The sequence below is a fragment of the Myotis nattereri genome, assembly GCF_964212035.1.
Source record: "Myotis nattereri genome assembly, chromosome: 8".
NCBI classification, from domain to species: Eukaryota; Metazoa; Chordata; class Mammalia; order Chiroptera; family Vespertilionidae; genus Myotis; species Myotis nattereri.
The window spans coordinates 35,154,609-35,179,555 of record NC_138083.1 but is presented as its reverse complement, the minus strand read 5'-3'; the positions used below and the strand labels follow the sequence as shown (position 1 = coordinate 35,179,555).

Sequence of the window (24,947 nt, the reverse complement as noted above, 5' to 3'; positions counted from 1 at the left end):
CCTTCACTGCTCAAGCAAAACACTGTACAAGACTCCACAACATGGCTACTGAAAGTGGACCCTTGTGGTCGGAATGTGGTGAGTGATGGGAGTGGGGGGGGCAATGGTCTCTCGCCTCCATGTGGGTTAGTATGTGTGGGGGGAAGGATAATAGAGATGTTGGGAATGACTGGTGTGTGTGTGTGGGGGGGGGGGGGGCAGCATAATAGGTACCAGACAACATCCCTCAAACTGCCAGCTTTGCCCCAGGGGTAGTTAGAGCTAGTAAAGAGTAGCTCTAAAATCCTCTGACCAGATGCCCCCTCCTCTGGCCACAAAGGGAGAAGGTGACACCTTCCCATGGGACTGCTAGCAGAAGGTCCAGATTGGAAAGAGCACAGTTCTAAGAAGTCAGGAGACCTGGGTTCAAATCTTCCCTGACTTCTGCATTGGAAGCTCTAAAAGTGGCTTCCTTCTCTTCTAGAATTCCTCTCTTCTGTGATTCTAAGAAGATAAGACTGAGAATAAAGAGGGAGGGGCCATGGTGAAATAATAAGGGAATTGCTATGCCTGGAAGGACAGGCTCTGTGCTTGGGGGCCACCAGGGAAGGAGAAGGAATGTTTTCTTCACTCACTGTGGTGGGTGGGAGGCTAACCCCCTCAACATAACTTCTATTAGGACGTAGGTGCTGCCACCATGATGGGGCTTCCCCATGGTCAAATTAGGACAGGACATCTTCCCTGGGCAGTACAAAATATGACAGTAAACCCGAATATTTCTCCACTGGGAATCTTTAGATCCCAGGGTGTCTAGGAACTTGTCTTTAGAGTTTAAGAATTTTTCAGGGGGAATTCTGGAATTTTGTACTTTCATGGTGCTGATAATTCCCCCAAATGACTCGATCACATCCTAAATTATCTGGAGAACCACAGTAAAAAACAAGAACCATAATACAATTTTTTTGCCAGTGTTTGCCTTTGTATATTTGACTGAATCAGCACCCAACAATCATCTAAGGACACAGTGTAAACTTTAGAAATGTTTTTGTTTTATTGTTGACAGTATTATAGATGTCTCCAACTTCTCCCTTTTTGGGCCCTCCACCCAATGCCCACCCCACCTCATGTACACTTTTTGCAGTATGCTCAAACCCTTGAAATCCAGGTTTGTTTCCATCATCCTCACTGCACCCAGACACCACACTGGTCCAGGAATCCACACTCTCGACAACGGCACAGCTCCCTAAATGCTCTCCTGACTTGTTCCCACTCCCACTCCCAATGCAGTGTATTCTCCACACAGCAGCCACTTTATAGGCAATGAAACTGGGAGTCAGCAGGGGTAACTAACTTGACCATGGCTATAATGGTAAGCATCAGAGCCTCAATGGGAACCCAATCAGATTGACTTTTGAATTCGTCAGTAAGAATAGTGCTTTGGGATCAGATTGGCTTGTGGCTGTCTCCCCTACCCTGTCTCATTCCCTGACTACTCCATCAGTGTTTCCTGAGATCACCAATATGCATTAAAATCTGTGTCTCAGGGTATGCTTCTGGGGAACCCAAGTGAAGACATAAAACATCATTTATTAATTCAACAAATATTTATTAAGCCCTTCTATGAATGAGACTCTGGGCTAGAGCCTGAGGATATTGCAGTGAATAAGACAGAATGTGTCCCTGCTTTCAAGGAGCTAAAAGTCTGGGAATAGGCAAAGACAACTAAAAACAAACAAACAAACAAAAAAACAAACAAAAAGAGCTATCATTTTGCATAGTGACAAGTATTGTGAGGAAAATGATGTGACAGTGACAGAAGCAGTGTATATGGGGTGGTCAGAGAGGCCTCTCTGAAGAAATTATATTTAAGCTGATACATGAAGGATGAGAAGGGGCCAACCATTAAATAATTCAGGAGAACATTTCAGAAAGAGAATAGCAAGTACAAAGGCTTTGAGATAAACATGTGCTTGGGATATTGAAGGAATGAAATAAAGTTATGTAGTTGCAGTTTAGTCAACTAGAGAGAACATGCTAGAAGTAAGTAGTAAGAAGTGGTTGGAGAAGTAAAAGTAAGCAGAGGCCAGACCATGCAGTTCCTAGGACACAACAGGAAACTGAATTTATTGCAAGCCACCTTGAGTTGTCAGCCTAGGAGTGATGTGATCCGAGTTAACAAAACAATCAAACAAACAAACAAACCCTCTTAGGCTCTGTGTGGGAAATGGTCTGTAGAAAACAAGGGAAAGGGCAGAATAGAAAAATGACAAGTGGACAGATTTGAAACATTTTGGAGTTAGAGCTGACAGGAGGACTTGATGACAGATTGAGGAAAGGAAACAAAAATGATTTCGGTTTCTCCTAGTGAAATTGGGAGGATGCTGGGGTCATTCACTGAGATGGTCAGATTGGTCAGGAACAGGTACCACTTAGATAGCTGAGTCCTATGTGTGGATCTGTAACTCCAACTGGGGTGAGAACTGGAGACTTGAATCCGGAATTCTTTAACCTATAGCACAGCGATATGCAACAGAAATAGAATGTGAGCCAACTATGTAATTTAAAATTTCCCAGTAGCCACATTAAAAAGTAAAAAGAGCCTGGCAGGTATTGTTCAGTGGTTGAATCAGGAGGTCATGGTTGATTTCCCCTTTGGGCACAGGCGGGGTTGAGGGCTCCATTCCCAGTTGCGGGGCTTGCAGGAGGCAGCCCATCAACGATTCTCTCCCATCAGTGATGTTTCTCTCTCTCCCTTCGTCTCTCTGAAATCAATAAAAACATATATATATAAAGAGGAGACATTTTGCATTCTTTGTTCGACATTTAGAGCCCACTTAACTTGCATTCACCACATTTCAAGCGTTCAGTTGCCACATGCCGGCTACTGGGTATCATATAGTTCACCGAGTAGTGGAGGTTTTTCAAAACAAGGAACCTGCACCCACCCGGACCTTTTCGGAGGAGGCACTTCCGTTGGAACCATCCGGACCGAAGTCGCGGCGGAACGGAAGTCGCGTGTGCGCCCGCAGCTGTTCGGGTCAGGCCGGGAGCTTTCGCTGCGCGCTGGGCGCTCCAGTTGCGGGAGGTGAGCCGCGCGCTGGACGAAGGTGTGCTGCGTACCCGCGCGGTGGCAGGAGGGGCTGCGGAGGCTCCGAGGTGCGCGGTGTTCGGGGGGGTGGGGGGTGGGGATGGCTTGCCGGTCCCGGTGCAGACCCTGGTGTCAGACTGTCGGGGTTCACACCCCAGTACCGCTGCCTACTCGTTGTGACCTTAGGCAGGTCACCCTCTTCACCCTGAGCCTTAGCTCCGTCACCTGTGAAGGGGATGCTATTAGAACCTGCCTCCCAAGCTGCTGTGAGGATTAAATACGGTAATCCATGGGACACGCTTAGCCCCACATTGTAACCACCCAGTAAAATGTTGGGGATGCTTCATTGTTTATGTTTAGATATACGGAGACGAGGCTGCTGTCTCATGGTTTTTGCCGACTACCAATTAATTTCTGAGCCCCTTATTGTGCCATGCAAGCGTTTTATTTGTAGGATCACATTTGAGCCTCACAACAGACATAGAGGTAGTACTGTTACCCCTATTGCACCCATGAAGAAATGGAAGCTCCCAGAGCGTAAGAAGCTCCCAGGTGCCCATAGTTACCCGGCTGGGGGGCAGTTGGGTCAGACTCTAACTATAGGGTCTTAACCACAGTGTTCCATGGGAGGGGATGTGGGCTGCAGATGTGAAGTTACCGAACACTTGCCGCGTGCCAAGCTGGGTTTTTAAAGTCTTCTTTAATGCTCACATCGTCTCTGGGAGGTGGGTGCTACTTTTATTCTTTTACAGCTCAGAGGCAGGGATTTGACTTGCCCAAGGTCACACAAGTAAGAAATTGGTAACTTTAAAGCTCACACTAAAAGCTGCTGTTCTCTGACACTTGAAAGTAGGTTAGCACTGTTCCTGCCTAAAGTACTGGTAGCATATACAGCAGGTGATCAGCTGGGCGAGGTAACAGGCCACGTCTGCTCAATTTACACGTACAGTGCCTGATGTAAATATGAATGAGATTGGTTTTCTGCTTTCAGGCACCTTCCAGCTTATAAGAGATGGCAAAGTGTAATGACTCTTGTGAAAGAAAGGTATAAGGAGGCCTTGGGGACCTAGAGGAGGACCCCAACCTAGATTTTGGGAGGCGGGGTGGCCAGGACAGGCTTCCAGGAGGGAACAGAGACCTTAAAAGTATCATAGGAGTTGCCCAAGGCAGTAGAGAGAAGACATACCAGCCAGAGAGAACAGCATGGGTAAAAGCCTAGAAAACTAGTGGCGATCAGTATAAAGGTATCTGGTATGGATGGAGTGAGGCAGTCCCTTAAGAAATGTGGTGGAAAGTATGTCTCCAAATCTTGTATTTTGAATCATCTGGGTTTATTCCTGGGAGGCAGTTACTGTTTCTTATGCATTCTAGAGATACTGTGTATACTTACAAATATGCACCTTAATGTTCCGCCTTCCTTCCCCCACAGATTCAAGCATAGCATACTGTAGGTAGTCTCTAGCACTTTGCTTCCTTGCTGTTTTAGTTTTTTTAAGAAAAGCATTTTTATTGATTTCAGGGAGGAAGAGAGAGATAGAAACATCTATAATAATGAAAGCATAATATGCTAATTAGACCGGACATCCTTCCGGATGAAGCCGGGGCTGCGAGGGAAGCCCGGGTCCCAGGTGCCTGCGGTGGCCAGAGGGAAGCCAGCCCAGGTCCGGGTGCCAGAGGGAAGCCGGTGCTGGCAGCTGGGGGAAGGAAGGCCTACTCTTGCACAAATTTCATGCATTGGGCCTCTAGTCAATGATAGAATCATTGATTGGCTGCCTCCTGCACATCCCCCACTGGGGATTGAGCTCACAACCCAGGTATGTGCCCTGACCAGAATTGAACTCTGACCACCTGGGTTCAGAGGTCAATGCTCAACCACTGAGCCATGCTGGCCGGGTGCTTTTTTTCATTTTTTAAAAATTGATTTTTTTTAGAGAGAGAGGGAGATAAAGAGTGAAATATCGATGTGAGTGTGAAATATCGATTGGTTGCCTCCCACACACACCCTGATCAGGGACCAAACCCAAAACCTTGCTACATGCCCTGACCGGGAATTGAACCCACAACCTTTCGTTATACGGGACAACACTCTCACCAACTGAACCACACAGGCCAGGGCTGCTTCCTTGCTTTTGCCATGTATAGATTCAGCCTCATTTCTGACAGTTCCATCTTATTCCATTGTATGGATATACCATGACTTACTTAACTAGTCCCCTATTGATGATATTTGATATCTCCCATTCTTTTGCTATTAGAAACACTACTGCAACAAGTATCCTTATAAGTAGGTCATTTTGTCTATGTAAGAGTATATCTGTAGGATAAATATCTAGGAATGGGAACTGCATGGTCAAAAGGTTTGTGTGTGTCTAATTTGATGGAAAATGGCACATTGCCCCATGTAAAGGTTGTGCCAGTTTCCATCCCACCAGCCATGGGTGGGAAGTTTGAAGGCAGTAATTTGAGACTCATGGAGGGTAGAAGGAGTCATTGATCAGGCATATGGTGCCCCATATTAGATATATTCCTTTGGTTTTCACAGTATTGGGAGACAGTGAGGAAGGTGGCCAGCGCTGTTGCTTACTGGCTGTGGGAGCTTAGGTAAGTTCCGCAGCCTTTCTTGTGTCTTTCCTCATCTCTGAATGGCATAATAATAGTGTCTGTTGCCTATGTTGCTTAGGATTGCTGTGAAGATTTAATGAGTAAATATGCTTAAAGCCTTTCGAATTGTTCCTGTACAAGGTGCTACTTTATTTTGTCAGGGCTTCTCATCTCATCTCTGCCACCCCTTTGTTTTGAAAATACAGTGGGGCCTTGACTTACAAGTGTCCCGACTGACGAGTTTTTCAAGATACGAGCCGTCTCTCAGCCAATTTTTTGCTTTGAGTTGCGAGCTAAAATTCGGGTTACGAGCCAGCTTCAGATACCCCACCGCTAGTTGGCGCAGCAAACGTCACGGTGAACGCCACAACATCAGTCCAGCATCACGTGTCTCACTCGTTCACTTTTTGATTTGACATACGAGTAATCTGAGTTACGAGCTCCGTCACGGAACGAATTAAACTCGTAAGTCAAGGCCCCACTGTACACTGCCTGGATTTGCATCTCATCTCTGGGACTCCTTTGTGTGATCTTGGGCAAGCTGCCTCAGTGTTTTCACCTGTAAAAATAGGGATACTATTGTTAAAGGTATCATCTACTTGAAGTACTTAGAGTAGTGCCCTCTACATTGTGTTCAATAAATGTTGATGATGTCTGTTATTTTTTTGCAGACTTTGAGCTGTTTTAGCGCCATGCATCATTTACAGTGTATCCTCCAAGCACAGAGGTGTCTGGGGTGGGGGCCCTTGGCCTCCATGTCCTGGCTGCTGCTCCGGACCTGCAGGGCACACAGCAGTTTCTCCAGCACCACATGTCCCGGTCCAGAGGGACAGCAGGAGGATGGAGTTCGGGAGGATTTCAGCTCCAGGCTGGCTACTGGACCAACTTTTCAGCATTTTTTAAGAAGTGCTTCAGTTCCTCAAGAGAAGCTGGCTTCTTCAGATGTGGTGGACCCACCCCCATATCTCACAGTGGATGAACTTTTAGGAAGGCAGAGAAAAGGTTGGTTTTATTTCTTGTCTCTCTTTGGGCTTTCTGCTTTGCTCTTTTCCAGCATCCATAGCCTGATTCTTAACTGTTCTTTTATTACATACCTGGCTTTGGAAGTTTAACAGTGTGGGAAGGCTTGCTAAGTTAAGGATTCATTAAACTCCACCAAGTAACATTAATATGAAGGAACTTATGGTGTTGGTACACACAACTAGGGGATAGGGTCCTGGGTAGTCCTCTCTTTGGTTACCTTTGGAAATCCTGTACTTTCTGTTCTAATTTTTAGATTGTCTTTAAGTTTTAAGGCAGCTTTCACAATTGGTATTCACTCTTTATACTTAGGTAGAGGTTTCCTTAGAAACATTATGCAATCAGTTAAATGCCTTAAAAAAGTTTGTAGAGAAATTAAGGGACAATCAGACCTTTCCCCCGTGCTCTGTTTCAAAAAACTATTTCCCTTTATAGTTCTTAAAGATTTGGTTGCAATCATAAGGTGAAAATTATTTGTAACTTGTTTTCATTTAACATTTTCCCCAAAACTACATTATTTATAATTAAATTTTAAAAAATAAGTGCAAAATATCGCATTTGTTCTATATCATGATGTTTCTCAGTCTGTCCCCTATAGTTGGACATTAGGTTGCTTCCAAATTTTTATATTATAAATAATACTATGTGTCTCATCTATATCTACATCTCTATCTATATATCTATCTATCTTTGTCTCTCAGACATCTATTTGTTGTTGTTCCACTTATTTATTCATTCATTGGTTGATTCTTGACCATGATATATTGGGATGATGTTCTAATCAAGTGAGCTACCTGGTCTGGGCTATGCGTGGATTTAAATTTGTTTTTCTTCTGGATTGATAATCAATGCTGTCAGCTAATCCTGCTTTTCTGATTGTTTTTATAACCATACTAGAGGCCCCTGTGCACCGGTGGAGTCCCTTGGCCTGGCCTGCACCCTCTCGCACCTCAGGGGATATCAGACTGCCGGTTTTGGCCTGATCCCTGCAGGCCAGGGATTCGTGCACCGGGCCTCTAGTCTATACCAGTGGTCGGCAAACTCATTAGTCAACAGAGCCAAGTATCAACAGTACTTCAAAATAGACTCGCCCAGACCGAAAACCGACTTTTGCACATGGGCCACGAAGTTTCATTCGCACTGTAGGCACGCCCGCATGTGGTATTTTGTGGAAGAGCCACACTCAAGGGGCCAAAGAGTCGCATGTGGCTTGCGAGCCGCAGTTTGCTGACCACGGGTCTATACTAATAAAAGGGTAGTATGCTAATTAGACCGGATATATTCCGACGACCATCCAGACGTCCTTTTGGACAAAGCCGCAGAGGCTGCCTGAGGCTCCGGCAAGCCACGGATCGTGGCTGCTGCTGCCCAGGGCCGGCCCGAGACTCAGGCAAGCCGAGGATGGTGGCTGCGAGTTCAGGCAAGCCGGGGATGGTGGCTGCCCAGCTGCCCAGGGCCGGCCTGTGGCTCAGGCAAGCTGCTGATGGTGGCTGCCCAGTGGCTGGAGGCTCATTTAGCGGGTGATCAGGCTGGCAGGGGAGCAGTTAGGGGATGATCAGGCCAGCAGGGGAGCCATTAGGGGCATCAAGCTGGAAGGCAGAGGCAGTTAGGGACATTCAGGCAGGCAGGTAGGCAAGTGGTTAGGACCCAGCGGTCCTGGATTGTGAGAGGGATGTCCGAATACCGGCATTCAGACATCCCCCAAGGGGTCCCAGATTGGAGAGGGTGCAGGCTGGGCTGAGGGACACCCCTCCGTGCACGAATTTCGTGCACCGAGCCTCTAGTATGCATATAAGATCTTTGGTTAATCTCTTCCCGCCCTTTCCCCTTCCCTCTGAGATTCATCAGTTCCATGTTTCCATGCCTGTGCGTTGAGCCTCTTCCCCCTGGTGGTCAGTGCGCATCATAGCTACCAGTCGAACGGTCACTTAGGTTTTTATATATATAGATAGATTTCCTGATGCTTAGGTGCATGTTTTCCCCATATTTTAAGTGACATGACTTATATTTGGTGTGTGTATATAATGTAGTATTTCTTTTGTTCTGAAAAGCTGTCGTTAATTTGGTGATACATCTGGCAATTAATGGTGTCTTAGAATTGAGGCAACAGAGGACTTAGTGGATAACCAGTAGCATCAATATTTCTGGGACATTTGGGAAGGAGACCTTTGAGACATATGGTCCCTTTTCGTCTGCCGACCATGGAATCTCCCTCTCATTGCAGTCTACCTTGAGACCTATGGCTGCCAGATGAATGTGAATGACACAGAGATAGCCTGGTCCATCTTACAGAAGAGTGGCTACCTGCGGACCAGTAATCTCCAAGAGGTACACGTATTGCCTGTTTCCCTGTTTCCTGGATCTAAGCTAAACTCTACTTATGTGCCAATTCTTAGATGCAGTTTCAGGAACAGGGTATGGCCTGGTGAGAATGAGTTCTTTTGAGTAAAGTATGTAGAATGGGACCAAGGTGTACATTTGTTTCATTATTTTTGAAAATCTTATGGTGGTGCTCATTTTCAGGCAAGGAACTAAGTTAAAGATAGACTGCAGGGCCAGGGTTGGGAATTAGTGTTTAATAAGTACAGAGTTTTAGCTATGGAAGGTTGATGGTGATAATTGCATAACAAGGTGGATGTATTTAATGCTACTGAACTGTACACTTAAAACTGGTTAAAATGGTAAAAGATATATGTTTTTCCACAATAAAAGATGTTTGCCTAGTATGTGGAAAATAAGATCTAATACCACACCAAAACACATGGACTTCAGACAAATCTTTATCCTATCATTTTAGAAGTTGCTAGATTTTGGCTTTTTAAAAAATATATATATACTAGGGGCCCGGTGCACGAAATTTGTGCACTGGGTGTGTGTGTGTGTGTGTGTGTGGGGGGGGGGGGGGGGGAGCGGGGAGTATCCCTCAGCCCAGCCTGCCCCCTCTCACATACTGGGAGCCCTCAGGCGTTGACCCCCATCACCCTCCAACCGCAGGATCGGCCCCTTGCCCAGGCCTGACGCCTCATTTCCCCCCATCACTGGTTCTGCCCCCAGCCCAGGCCTGATGCCTCTGGCCCAGGTGTCAGGCCTGGGCAGGGGACCCCCAGACCCCTCCGATTGCTGGCTCTGCCCCTTGCCCAGGCCTGATGCCTTGGCCAGAGGTGTAGACCCCCATCACCCTCCGATCGCCTGATCAGCCCCTTGCCCAGGCCTGACGCCTCCGCCAGAGGTGTCAGGCTTGGACAGGGGACCCCCATCTCCCCCTGATCACTGGCTCTGACCCCTGCCCAGGCCTGAGGCCTCTGGCCAAGGCATTAGGCCTGGGCAGGGGACTCCCAGCTCCCCGCGATCTCCCGCTCTGCCCCTGCCCAGGCCTAACGCCTCTGGCCGAGGCGTCCGGCCCGGGCAGCGGGGACCCGCAGTGGCAGCAGCGCCACGATCTCCCGCTCTGCCCCTGCCCAGGCCTAACACCTCTGGCCGAAGCATTAGGCCTGGGCAGGGGACCCCCAGCTCCCCGCGGTTGCAGGCTTCGCCCCTGCCCAGGCCTGACGCCTCTGGCCTAGGCGTCCGGCCCGGGCAGCGGGGACCCGCAGTGGCAGCGGGGGGCGCTGCGATCACGCGGGCTCCACCCTGCCCCTGCAGGACGCCTCTGGCTGAGGCGTCCGGCTCGGGCAGCAGGGACCCGCAGCTGCAGCGGCCCCGCGATCGTGGGCTCCGCTTTAGGCCCAGGCAAGGGACCCCTAGCTCCCGGGACTGCCAGCTTCGACTGTGCCCAGCTCCCATTGCTGGCTCCACCCCTACTTCCTGCTATCACTGGCCAGGGCGGCAAAGGCGCCTGATTCTCCGATCATGGCTGGGGGGCCGCCTTTGCCCTGCCCCCCACCTCTTAGCTCCCCCCTGGGTTTCCAATCACTGTCAGTGGCAGGGGGCTTCTTCTTGCTTTCCCTTTCGCCTCCCTGCATTGTGCCTACATATGCAAATTAGCCGCCATCTTTGTTGGCAGTTAACTGCCATCTTAGTTGGCAGTTAATTTGCATATAGCCCTGATTAGCCAATGAAAAGGGTAGCGCCGTATGCCAATTACCATTTTTCTCTTTTATTAGTGTAGATTTATTGATTTCAGAGAGGAAGGGAGAGGAAGAGAGAGATAGAAACATCAATGATGAGAGGGAATCATTGATTGGCTGCCTCCTGCATGCCCCCACTGGAGACCGAGCCCACAACCTGGGCATGTGCCCTTGACCAGAATCAAACCTGGGACCCTTGAGTCCACAGACCGATGCTCCGTCCACTGAGCCAAACCGGCTAGGGCAGATTTTGGCTTCATAATAAGCTCTGTTATCACGACATTACTATGTAGTTCATTTTCTTTCTTTTTTTTAAAAGGTAACATTTAAAAATTTAAAGTATAGCTGTCATGGAGTATTATGATATTAATTTCAGGTGTATAATGTAGTGAATTGACATTTGCATAAATTAACTATTTTTAAATGTACAATGCAGTGGCATTAATAATATTCACAATGTTGTACAACCATGACCACTAATTCCAAAGCTTTTTTATCACCAAAACCAGAAACTGTATATGTTAATGGTAGTTCATTTTCACTGATGATGAAGTACTCAGATTTTTACATTTCCTTAAAAGTGTATTTTCCATAAAAGTTTATAAGCAGGGAAAAAAAAAGGGTCATGGGCAGTGATTCTATAAAGCTAATTTCATAATTTTCTTTTTTCCCCTTGCTCTTTACTCAGGCTGATGTGATCCTCCTTGTCACCTGCTCTATCAGGTGGGAATTTGTTCTTTACCTAGAGAGTGAATATATCTTATAACTAGAGGCCCAGTGCACGAAATTCGGTGAGGGGTTCCTCAGCCCAGCCTGCGCCCTATCACAGTCTGGGAGCCCTTGGGAGATGTCTGACTGATGGCTTAAACCTGCGCCCTGTGGGGAGTGGGCCTAAGCTGGCAGTTGACAATCCTTAGCCCTTAGCGCTGCCGCAGAAGTGGGAGAGGCTCCCACTACCACTGCTGCGCTCAGCCGTGAGCCCAGCTCAGGGGGCGCGCACTGACCACCAGGGGGCAGCTCCTGCATTGAGTGTCTGCCTCCTGGTGGTCAGTGTGCATCATAGCGACCAGTAGTTACACCGTTTGGTCGATTTGCATATTAGCCTTTTATTATATAGGATGCCAGAGCTAACGGTGCCAGGCTGTCCTACCTGTGGAGATGAGCCAATGGATTTGCAATTTTATGCACTGGAGACAGTAATGATAGAACTAGTTGACATTTGCTGAGCATGGCTGTTGTCAGGTCCTGTGCTGAGCACTATACATGCACTAAGTAATTTAATTCTCACAACAACTCTATGGGTTAGGTGATGTTATCAAACTCATTGTATAGGTGAGGAAACTGAGAGTGTGCTGAGTCACCCAGCTTCTAAGGTTTTTCTTGTAGCTAATGGCACATGTTTATGATGATGTTCACATCGTAAGGGTCAGTGTGCAGTCAGTGGCTGGAGGACAGAGTTCTTCTGAACGCAGATGAGTGGCATCCATAGAGATGAACATACCATCTTTCATACTTTGTTTCTGTGTACAAGGCATGTTATTCTTAATGTTTTCTCAACTGGGTGTACTATCAATTAATCCAACATTTTTTTTTTTAAATATATTTTATTGATTTTTCACAGAGAGGAAGGGAGAGGGATAGAGAGTTAGAAACATCGATGAGAGAGAAACATCGATCAGCTGCCTCTTGCACATCCCCCACCGGGGATGTGCCCGCAACCCAGGTACATGCCCTTGACCAGAATCGAACCCGGGACCTCTCAGTCCGCAGGCTGACGCTCTATCCACTGAGCCAAACTGGTTTCGGCCCAACATTTTTGTTCAGAGGGTTGTCTCTGTTACAAGATGCAGAACTAGGTATTTTGGGAGATTCAGAAATGAACTCTTCCTTCATATGGAGCCTAGGAGCTTAGTCTCATATGGGAACTAAGATAAATATATTAGTAGCTCTAACATCTGGTGAAAAGCACTAGGTAAAAAAACAAAAAAACCAGAAAGGATCAATGCTAAGTACTGGGAAAATACAGTTAAAGTGACAGAGTAGTTAAAAGGAAGGAGGATAAACACTCCAGCGGTAGTGTTGGGGAAGGCTTTGTGAAAGAGATTGTTTCTGAGTTTGGCTTAAAGGCTTATCAGGATTTGGAGATGGGCAGCAAGGGCGTCATTCTAGGAATGTTATAGCAAATGGTGGTTCTTCAGTTGGCTCCCTGCCTACCTTCCCTAAACCTTAAGGTTAGGTATTCATTTAAAGAGTTGAAGGTTTTTATTTATTCCCATTGTCCTACGCTTTTAGATTGCTGTGTAGTTTATTCGCAGGCTTAGGTCTACCTCTTGATCTCTGCAGGGAGAAGGCTGAACAAACCATCTGGAATCGTCTACATCAGCTTAAAGCCCTGAAGACAAAACGGCTCCGTTCCCGAGTACCTCTGAAGATTGGGATTCTAGGTATCTGGTAATTTGCAGATTTTTGTGGGTTTTGAGACTTGGGCTCCATGTAGCTTTATGTACTAGGGTTTCTCCTAGAGGCCAGATTCCCAGTGTGTGAAGAAATCTTATATACCTCATGCAACTCTTGTACTTAATGTCAGAGACTGTAGGATTAAATGAGATAAAGCTCATAAAATGGCTTTTTATAATGCCTTGAAGTAATAGGTACTCAGAAAGTGGTCTATTCTTCCTGGAGTCTAATGTGGCTCATGGTGACAGAGTTATGGATAGGAGAGCGTTGGGAGTCTGAGGGGCTGCAAGCATTACAGTGTAGGCACATTTCATCTTGACTCCTGAAGCATGCTCGGGTGAAGATCCAGATCTGTGTTGACCAATACAATAGCCAGTAGCCACATGTGGTTATTTAATTAAACTTCAGTAATACTACAATTTTACTTCTTTAGTCTCACTAGCCACATAGTGACTGCTCAGTAGCCACTGGCTACCAGTTTGAATAGCACAGGTAAAGAACATTTCTATCATCTTAGAAATTCTGTTGGACAGCTCTCATCTAGATAGTTTGGAAGCATATTTCAAAAATAAAGGTTCTGTACCCTCTTGTTTCTAGAATTTAGTTAATGTATGCAACCTTAAAACAGACTGTGTCCCCTGTAGAATAATTAAATTCCTCTTGATGGTTCAACACACAGTTGGAGTATATTCTTTTACATAGATTAATGTGTTAAGTGATACAGGAAGATGGAAGGGTTAGTGGAAATGTTTTGTTTCATTCCAGTTCCTTCATTATAGAAATCCCTGGGTAAATATTGGAATTTTAGAAATCCCTCAAAAAGGTTTTTTTTAAATGGTAAAAATATGTAACATAAAAGTTACAATTTTAACCCTTTTTAAATGTACAGTTCAGTGGCATTAAATACATTCACATTGTTGTGCAACTATCACCACCATCAGTTTCAGAACTTTTTCCTCTTCCCAAACTGAGACTCTATATCCGTTAAACAATAACTTGCCATTCCCTCCTCACCTTAGTCCCTGGCAGCCACCATTCTACTTTCTGCCTCTTTGAATTTGACTAGGTACCTCACGTATAGAATAATACAATTTTATCTTTTTGAGACTGACTTATTTCACTTAGAATAATGTCTTTAATTATGTGTCAGAATTTCCTTCTTTGTAAGGCTGAATAATATTCTATTGTATGTTTATACCACATCCATTGATGGACACTTGGGTTGCTTTTACCTTTTGGCTGTTGTGAATGATGCTGCTATGAACATGGGTGTACAACCAAGAATAGTTCTTTAAAAGATTAAAAAAAATTTTTAGAGAGAGAGGAAGGGAGAGGGAGAAAGAGAGAGAGAAACATCGATGTGACAGTGAAATATCCATTGGGTGCCTCCTGCATGCCCCCTACCGGGGATTGAGCTGCAACCCAGGCATGTGCCCTGACTGGGAATCGAACCGTGACCTCCTGGTTCATAGTTCAATGCTCAATCACTGAGCCATGCCAACTGGGCTAAGCTTTATTTTTAAAAATAAATTTCTGATGCAAAATGTTTTTATTTGTAACAGCAAGTAGTTTTCAATGAAAAAAAGAGGTGGTTCATGTTTAGAAAGGTGTTTGAATGGTGATTTAGTTTTTTTCTGGGCATTTAATTGAATTGCTCTTGAGCCCTTTCCCTGTGGAAGAAGCAGGTTCCAATGCTATGCAAATGTTTGGGCAAATATGAGGGATGATGCTAAAGTCTTGGAGAAATTTCTGTGCCCTGGCCTCCAATCCAGCTGGAGATAATGTGTGGCGAGAAGCCAGGAGACCCGATGAATTTGGGAACAGGTGCTTATTTCTTTTCCCTCCCAGGTTGCATGGCTGAGAGACTGAAGGAGGAGATCCTCAATAGGGAGAAAATGGTGGATATTTTGGCTGGCCCAGATGCCTATCGGGACCTTCCTCGGTTGCTGACTGTTGCTGAGTCAGGCCAGCAAGCTGCCAATGTGCTGCTTTCTCTGGATGAGACCTATGCTGATGTCATGCCAGTCCATACCAGCCCCAGTGCTACTTCTGCTTTTGTGTGAGTCACTGACCAAGAGACAGGGAGTAAACTTCTTTCTCACTTTGAAAATAACATGTTGCCCTAACCAGTTTGGCTCAGTGGATAGAGCATCGGCCTATGGACCAAAGAGACCCAGGTTTGATTCCGGTCAAGGTCATGTACCTTGGTTGCAGGCTCCTCTCTGGTAAAGGCTCTGGTTGGGGCTTGTGCAGGAAGCAACCAATCAATGTGTTTCTCTCACATCGATGTTTCTATTGTTCTCTCTATGTTCTACTCTCTCTAAAAAAATCAATAGAAAAATATCCTTGGGTGAGGATAAAAAAATAAATAAAAATAACATGTTAATGTTATTACATTAAAAAAAATTAAGCTCTGGCTGGTGTGGCTCAATTGGTTGCGTGTCATTCCATGCACTAAGAGGTCGCTGGTTCAATTCCTGGTCAGGGCACATGCCCAGGTTGCAAGCTTGATCCACAGGAGAAGGTGTGCAGGAGGCAGCCAATCAATGTTTCTCTCTCTCCCTCTCCCTTTCTCTGTCTCTAAAAAATTAATGAAAACATTAAAAAAATGTAATGCATGCACACAGTACAAAAGACAAAAAATGATGTATAAGACTTCCTCACACCTATCATCTCCAGCCTCCTGGGCCACATCCCAGAGGTGGCATGCTAGTTGTTTCTTGTATAATCCTTTGAGAAGTGGGTTTTTTTTGGTTAATCTTCACCTGAGGATATTTTTGCACTGATTTTTAGAGAGTGGAAAGGAGGAAGAGAGACAGAGAGAAACACTGATATGAGAGAGACACATCGATTGGCTGTCTCCTGCATGTGCCCCAACCAGGGCTGGGGATCAAGCCGCAACCAGTATGTGCTGTTGACTGGAATCTTACCCAGGACCCTTCAGTCTGCAGGCTGACTCTCTATCAACTGAGTCAAACCAGCTAGAGCGAGAAGTGTTTTTCGCATATGTATTCATATACATAAAATGAGGTCTTTTCTACCCTCCCTTCTATACTTTTATTTTATCACATAGGCTTTCCTGATTCTTTTTTCTCTTCCCTGATCTTTAAAGTTAAAAAAGTAATTGACAAAATAGTTTATATTTGTTGAAGAAAATGTGGGAAAGATAGAAAAACATAAAGAAGAAAGTAAGAATTAACTCTACCTGTACCACCTAATGATAAACACTATTATTATCATTTTGGTGTATTTCATTGCTGCCCTGTCCTTAGTGCTTATGTGTGTATGCTTTGTGTATGTGTTTGTTTATAAAAAAAAATAGCTCTTTGTGTAATTGGTTTTATAACTTAAAAAAATATTTTTATTGATTTCAGAGAGCGAAGGAGAGGGAGAGAGAGAGAGAAAGATCAATGATGAGAAAGAATCGCTGATTGGCTGCTTCCTGCATGCCCACACTGGGGATCAAGCCCCAAACCCAGGCATATGCCCTGACTGGGAATCGAACCATGACCTCCTGGTTCATAGGTCTATGCTCAACCACTGAGCCATGCCTGCCAGGCAGTTTTATAACCTTTTGTTATTTAAAGTGGTGAACATTTCTTATGTCATTATATTTTCTCTAACAGAGATTGGCAAATTGGCTTACAGCCTGTTTTAATAAATAAAGTTTTATTGAAATAACAGCTGTGCCCATTTGTTTACATAGCGTGCGGCTGCTTTCATCACTGCAGCAGCAGAATTGAGTATGTGGCAGAGATTGTATGCAAAGCCTAAAATATTTACTATATCATTTTTTGCAGGAAAAGTTTGCCAACCATTTTCATTTTAATGGCTAGACAATACTCTGTTGTTAGAATGCTTAATCAAAATAATAGCTAACATTTATTTAACAATTCTTCAATGAACATCTTTGATACATATTAGGGTAATTATTTCCTTACAATAAATTGAGGCTTTCATGTATACAAGATGCAAATGAAAGAAAGTGACTTAACTTAGATACCTAGCATTTGGACCATGAATGTGAGAAATTCAGACCCCTATGTTTTATTTTTAATCCTATGTTTAAAAATCCTATTTTTAAGGCTATGTTTTTATTGATTTTTTTTTTTTGAGGGGCGGGGGAGGAGAGAGAGAGAGAGGAGAGAAACATTGAGATGAGAGAGAAACATTATTGGTTGCCTCCCACACTCGCCCTGACGGGATTGAACCCACAACCTTTTGTTATATGGGATGATGCTCCAACTAACTGAGCTACCTGGCCAGGGCTGCAGACCCCTGTGTTTTAAATCCAATGTCTCTGCTCCTTATATACACTTTATAATATTTATTTATTTTTCTGGTGTAGAAATGGGAAGTTCAAATAATATGTAAATATAAACAGTAGCAAGCCCAAGTGTGGTATGTCTTCACCCATTCCTTCACCACTGGTCCCTCAGGGTAATCACTATATCCACCAGTAACGGTTTGGTTTCTATCCTGGGGTTAAAGAATAGTTTTTAAAGATCAAAAAATATCTGCCTTAGTTTTTCTTAGATCTCGTATTGGTCCAGTGTGAGTACCTTGTCAAGAGAATTTAGAGCCAAAGGATATGCCAAGGGAATCGTGACCCGCTCCTTGGGTTGGACCAAGACATGCTGCTGCTGTTACTGAGTCCTGTTCTCTGCCCCCAGGTCTATCATGAGAGGCTGCGACAACATGTGCAGCTACTGCATTGTTCCTTTCACGCGCGGCCGGGAGAGGAGTCGGCCTGTTGCCTCCATTCTCGAGGAAGTGAGAAAGCTTTCTGAGCAGGTGAAAAGTTCTCCAGGCTTCCTTACGGAGAGTGTGTTTATGGGAGGATGAGGACAGCTTTCTAGTTTTGCAGCCTGTGCTGTTTTTAAGCTGTACAAGTTTAAAACGGTACCTGGCCAGAAAGAAATACATGCCACATCAATGCCACAGATTATAGGCAGATCCACTGTGAAGTTTGCTTAGGAGTCAACACAGAAGATTGGAGAGAGTATGAGAGCATGAGTGTAGAATCAGATGATTAAGTATGAATTCTGACTCCACCGTTCTCTGGCTCGGTGCCTGGGCACTGGTCATTTAACTACCTTCTTTGAAACATAGTTTCCCCATCTATGAAAGAGGATAAAATAATACCTTTCTTGCCAGATTATTGGAAGGATTGCTATTGGAAGGTAGTTTAAATGTTTTTAAACTATCTGGCAATAGTAATTTTTTACAGAATGATTTATTGATTTGTCCATTCTAGGGAAACCTCCCATATCTTTTCTTCATTTTACCAGTGGGCCCGCTTGCAGAGAATAGATGAGGCTAGTGAGTCGGATCAGAGGCTAGGTACCTACTGCCTTCTTCCTATTGGGAGCTGGTCCCTCTCCCTTGCGGAGGTCTCTCCTCAACCCTCGGCACAAGTCTTCCAGCTGTGCAGAGTAGGACAGGAGGTGGGAATGTGGAGTTTTCCTTCCGGAGTCTCTGTTTCCTCACTAAGGGAGGCGAGCCCCTCCTCCAGTTCTACGTCAGCAGTTTGCTTGCTTTCTTACTCTGTCAGTGCTCTCCTTTTCCCCCCACCCCCTAATTCTCAGTTTTCCTAGTTTGTTCCCTGACTGCTCACATAGGCACTGTGAGGTATTCCCCATACACTACCTCTAAAGTGCTTCCTGGTCTAAAGTTGTCTCCTTCCTCTCCTCTTCCATCTACCCCACAGTACCAAAACTCACTCTCTCAAGATAGCGAAATTCTGTTTAAGTAAACTGAGGTGATGACAAAAACTCCCTAACCTTTCTATCGTATTTGCATATAACAAAAGGAACTTAACATTAAAGTGAGTCTTAGTGAACTCAGAGCCCACTAACTTGTGAAAAACTATGATTCTGCATTGTGTTTTAAAGGATCTGTTAATCACTTATTTATTTTACTTATAGAGTGTGTTTTTTTTTTTAATTCACACCCAAAGATATTTTTCCCATTGATTTTTTTTTAAAAATATATTTTATTGATTTTTCACAGAGAGGAAGGGAGAGAGATAGAGAGAGTTAGAAACATCGATGAGAGAGAAACATCGATCAGCTGCCTCTTGCACATCCCCCACTGGGGATGTGCCCGCAATCCAGGTTCATGCCCTTGACCAGAATCGAACCCGGGACCTCTCAGTCCGCAGGCTGACGCTCTATCCACTGGGCCAAACCGGTTTCGGCTGATTTTTTTTTTTTTTTTTTTATTTAGAAAGAGTGGAAGGGAGGAATGAAGGGGAGAGAGAGAAAGGCAGAGAGAGAGAGAGAGAGACATCGATTGGTTGCCTCCCCCACATGCCCTGACTGGGGCTCAAACCTGTAACCGAGACTTGTGCCCTTGACTGAGAATCGAACCCGAGACCCTTTGGTCCTCGGGCTGATGCTCTAACCACTGAACAACTGGCCAGGACTAGAGTAACTTTTTAAAAGATGTTTCTTTCATTTAGATTTTTTAGACTACAGTTACAAAGAGAATAGAATATTTTCCTTTAACAGAATGTTGTTTATTCATTCAAACAATGGTTATTGATTGGAAGTCATTTAAGTAAGCAGCCTTTTTTAAAGCCTCTTTATTATCTTTTTATATGAAAAAAATTTACACAGGAAAGAGAGAATAGTATTGTGGCCCCTTTTCCCTAGCTAACAGTCACTTAAATTTTTAAATTTAATTTTATTTAAAAAAAAATCCTCACCTGAGGATATGTTTTTATTGATTTTAGAGAGAGAGGAAGGGGGGAAAGAGAGAGAGAAAAAAACTAGCAATGTGAGAGAGAAACATAAATCAGTTGCCTACTGTATGCCCCCCAACCGGGGATTGAGCCTGAAACCTAGGTATTTAAGTAAGCCCTGACCGAACCCACAACCTTTTGATGCATGGGATGAGGCTCCAACAAACAAAACTATCACTTAAATGTAATAATTGTTACATTTTGCCATAATTGCCTTATCTATTTTTTTTGTTGATAAAATATTTCAAAGTATAGCATGACATTTCACCCTTAAGTTAATACATCTCTAAAAAATAAGGAAATTTTCATTACCATAATTCTTCTGAGATTAACAAAAATTGCTTAATATCATTTTAATCCTAGCCCACTCATACTCAGATTTTCTTAATTGTCCCGTAACTCTTTCCATTTGACGGTTATGTCTTTTTATATGTGTGTGCATTTTACTTAGTTTTATATCCTTCTTTGTTTGTTTTAATACACTTTTTAAAATGAAGTTTTGGAATAACTTTAAATTTACACAAAAGTTGCAAAGATCAAGTTACCTCTTAATGTTAACATCTTACTTAACTTTGGTACATTTGTCAAAACTAAAATGTACCAAATATGGTACATTGCTATTAACTAACTTTTGACTTTTTTTCCTGATTTTGCCACTTTTTAATGTCATTTTTCTTTTTCAGGATCCAGTCCAGGATCCACATTGCTTTTAGTGTATCCTGTTTTTTAAAGTTAACATTATGACACAGCTAATTTTAGTTAGTGATTTGGCATGAAGCTACCAAACTATTTTAAATTGCTCTCAAAGTATTTATTTCCCGCTTTTCAGGGGCTGAAAGAAGTGACACTGCTTGGTCAGAATGTTAATAGTTATCGGGACAATTCAGAGGTCCAGTTCAACAATGCAGTGCCCACCAACCTCAGCCGTGGCTTCTCCACCAACTATAAAACCAAGCAAGGGGGCCTTCGTTTTGCTCACCTTCTGGATCAGGTCTCCAGAATAGATCCTGAAATGAGGATTCGTTTTACCTCTCCCCACCCCAAGGATTTTCCTGATGAGGTAAATATTGACAGTTAACTGTGCCAAACTGCTATCAGTATCCTTAAGCATTTCTGTCTGGGACAGACAGAACATGGTTTGAGCAAAAGTAGAGCATTTGGGTAATTCATGTGTTTGGTTTAATTAGCCTCTTAATTACTTGAAAATTAACTTTGGCAAAGAACAGAGGGGGTGGGTATTCCTTTCTGTAAGATTCTTTGGTGAGACTTTGATGACTAATGTGTTCTATTTGACCAGGTTCTGCAGCTGATTCATGAGAGAGACAACATCTGTAAACAGATCCACCTACCAGCCCAGAGTGGAAGTAGCCGTGTATTGGAAGCCATGAGAAGGGGGTACAGCTTTTCAATGTCTCCTTTAGGAGCAAACAGTGTCTAAAATTCTAGCATAGTGTACGGCACATAGTAACTGCTCAATAAATATTTGTTATATGAATAAACCCAGGGACATTGTAATTTGCTTTTGTTCACTAAGAATGTATAGACTAAGGACTGGATCACTCATTTCATTTGCTTAGCATGTTTTTTTATTAAGCATCTACCATGTGGCACACTGAAATTTTAACATGAAGGTTTTTTAGGTCTTGGAATTTAGTATAGCTCTATCTGTTCACTTACTTTGGGGATAATAAATATTGCAGAGATAAGACTGAAAGGAGAATGTGACTGATGGCAAGCTGTATGGAACTAGTGTTTTTGACATTGGCAAAGACTTTTAGATATTTATTTATTTATTTTTAATCGGCCCCTCCACTCCCCCCCAAAGGTCAGAGTTCTCAGGCAGACTTGAAAACACTGTTAAACAAGTCCTTGTCAACCTCCAAATTATTCTTGGTGATCTTGATATCCCTCTGGCCATCATCTTGGAACTAGAGAGCATATAAAATCATCTAGATCCTTTGAAATATTTAATCTATTTTCATTATTAGTTAAATGCAGAAGGCTATTTAAAATAATTTATGTTCTTGAACTAAACATTCATATGCCCTAAATTAGGTTACAGTATAAGTTTTGGATCATAAGATCTTTTGGATAGTTTAACTGATGGTACTGTCCTGTGTGGGTGAGAAGTGATTACATGTGGTAGTTCATAGTGTTATCTTTTTATAGCTTTCATTTAAAGAAGATTGGCTCACCTAAGTCTTTTCTTTCTGTTCTTTATTGCAGCTATTCAAGAGAGGCTTATGTGGAGTTAATTCATCATGTCAGAGAGTCTATTCCAGGTACATTTAAGAAATGTATTCTACTGAGCACATTACAGTGACCTTAGTCTTAGATACAGGCAACACCTGTGGCAGTATCTTGTGACACCTTTTACACTTATTTTGCTTCTCTTCATCTCTCTCTCTCTCTCGTCTTTTAGAAGAAGGGGGAGAGAGAGAAAGAATCATCGATACGAGAGAGAAACATCAATTGGTTGTCTCTCGTATGTACCCCAACCGGGGACCGAACCTGCAACTCAGGTATGTGCCCTGACCAGAAATCAAACCCACGACCTTTTGGTGTATAGGACAATGCTCCAACCAACTGAGTCACACCAGCCAGGGCTCTTTCTCTCTTTTACTTCTTTCTGATTTTTTAATGTTTTGGTCTTGCTAGAAATACTCAGAGATGTGGATCAGCTTATGGCCTCAGGGCTAAAGAGATTCATTTTCTATAGTTTTTGTGTTTCTGAGCATATGGGAGAGACCTTGTTTTTTCTTGTTAGTTGGCACTGTTATATATGGTCTGAATTAGTTCTGATTTGGGGGCAATTGATATCTTTAAAAATGTGTACTTAGAGGTTATTCCTTTCCTATTTATCTTAACCCTTTTTCTTTCCTCCTAATGAAATTACTCTGTAGTCTTTTATTTTAGATTTGGTTGATAATGTCTACATTTTGTCCAAATTTCTAATGATTGTAACTTGTATTATGCATAAATACTTTCATTTTGATGGGACAGGATAATGTGGAAGTTCTCTGGACTGCAGTTTTCTCATCTATAAAATGCAATAAATACTACTCACCTCATTGGATTTTGGGGTAATTAAATAGGTTAAGTTGCCCTGGCTGGTTTGGCTCAGTGGATGGAGCGTCGGCCTGCGGACTGAAGGGTCCCGGGTTCGGTTCCGGTCAGGGGCATGTACCTTGGTTGCGGGCACATCCCCAGTGGGAGGTGTGCAGGAGGCAGCTGATTGATGTTTCTCTCTCATCAATGTTTCTGACTCTCTATCCCTCTCCCTTCCTCTCTCTAAAAAATCAATAAAATATATATATATATATATATATAAAATAAATAGGTTAAGTTAAATAGATAGTAATGTGTATCACTTAGTAAGTATTCAGTAAATAGTAGTCATTGTTACTATTTTAAATGAGCATTGTGTTAAACTAACTTCAAAAGTGTATTTATATGGGGCACTGCCATGTTTTTACCAGATAAAAGTACAAAGCAGGACCAATTGAAAATGTGGACTCCTACTGTGCTCCCAAATCCCACATTTGAAGTGAAAATACCTTTTCTGGTACTGAGGGGAATGTAGCCTGAGAAGCCAGGCTCTGGCATGGGCACATTGTAGATAAGCAGGCCTATTCCCTCCTCGCTCCACAGTGACCTGATGACACCTGCGCATGGGCTGAATAGCTCCGAAAGCCCTTACAATTGCTGTCCCTCCCTCTGTAGCCTGCAAGCTCCAAAAGCCTCTCTTGGAAGTAAGCAGCTGTCCTTTGTCCTTGGTTGTGTGTCGCAGGTGTGAGCCTCAGCAGTGATTTCATTGCCGGCTTTTGTGGTGAGACCGAGGACGACCACCTCCAGACAGTGTCTTTGCTGCGGGAAGTTCAGTACAACATGGGCTTCCTCTTTGCCTACAGCATGAGACAGGTGAGCTCCGGGATGGGGGAGTAACTACTTCTGCGCTGAGACTGACCTCATTTCTGACCAGTTTGGGGTTCACTGTAGATAACTGGAAAGAAAAATAAAGGGCAGCAAGGCAGTCCTTGAGAAGCCACAAGGATCTTACCATTCATTTCTTTATTCTATCTAATCCACCTGTCTGCTGTTTTACATCATTCAGCAATTGGAGACGAATAATAATTACCTGTGCCAACATTTCTCTTTATTAGAATATTTGAAATTATGTGTAGATTGTTTAGAATTGGAATGGGGAGGGAGGGACATTATTCTCTTTACAAGAAATCTAAGCTCATTTTTCAACATGCAGAACTTCCTTTTGGCCTACAGACATGATTTGTTTTAGAGGCTCCTTGTCACCCTCCCAGCCATCCTCAACTATTTTTAGTTTCCATTTTTATAGGTCAGGTGAACTCACTGATACCCACTTTGGAGTTTCTCCTATAACAGTTTCCCAGGTAAACAATACGGAAGGAGACGAGAAAGGAAACAGAGAATAATGTTTTCTTGCAGAAAGGGGATAGTCCTGGTCTGCTGCCTTTTTCTTGGTGGTAGGGATGAATTGCCTAGGTCCGAGGTTGGCAAACCGCGGCTCGCGAGCCATATGCGGCTCTTTGGCCCCTTGAGTGTGGCTCTTCCATAAAATACCACGTGCGGGTGCGCACGTACAGTGCGATTGAAACTCCATGGCCCATGCACAGAAGCTGGTATTTTGTGGAAGAGCCGGTATTTTGTGGAAGAGCCACACTCAAGGGGCCAAAGAGCCGCATGTGGCTCACGAGCCGCGGTTTGCCGAGCCGCAGTTTGCCGACCACTGGCCTAGGTCATTTCTTATCCCCACAGTCACATTGGGGGTAACTTGCCTTGTGTTTGGGCTGGAGTTTGAGGAGCCTCTGCTGCCATGGGCTCAGGAAAGCTGACTGATGAATGAGTGAACCTGTGACCTTAGCCACTGTCAACTCAGCTGCCATCAGCCAAGCTAACTCATTTATTTTACAGCCCACTGTCCCGTGTTCTGCAGCAGTGTACGTGGGCTGCT

General features: G+C 43.9%; 1 protein-coding gene across 2 annotated transcripts in view; it reads left to right on the top strand.

Moving 5' to 3' along the window:
- Positions 1-2,977: 2,977 nt before the first annotated feature.
- CDK5RAP1 (CDK5RAP1 mitochondrial tRNA methylthiotransferase) overlaps positions 2,978-24,947 on the top strand; it is a 36,798-nt gene continuing 14,828 nt past the window's right edge. The window contains exons 1-12 of one of the 2 annotated variants that reach the window (XM_081096999.1): positions 2,999-3,064; positions 5,610-5,668; positions 6,340-6,670; positions 8,913-9,016; positions 11,444-11,478; positions 13,099-13,199; positions 15,061-15,271; positions 17,886-18,006; positions 20,787-21,017; positions 21,255-21,352; positions 22,184-22,239; positions 23,748-23,878. In XM_081096999.1, the coding sequence (XP_080953125.1) occupies positions 6,361-6,670; positions 8,913-9,016; positions 11,444-11,478; positions 13,099-13,199; positions 15,061-15,271; positions 17,886-18,006; positions 20,787-21,017; positions 21,255-21,352; positions 22,184-22,239; positions 23,748-23,878 (1,398 nt within the window). In that variant the 5' untranslated portion in view covers positions 2,999-3,064; positions 5,610-5,668; positions 6,340-6,360. Of the gene's footprint in view, positions 3,087-5,609; positions 5,669-6,339; positions 6,671-8,912; positions 9,017-11,443; positions 11,479-13,098; positions 13,200-15,060; positions 15,272-17,885; positions 18,007-20,786; positions 21,018-21,254; positions 21,353-22,183; positions 22,240-23,747; positions 23,879-24,947 lie in introns of both variants that reach the window. The other variant, XM_081097000.1, reaches the window with a different exon arrangement.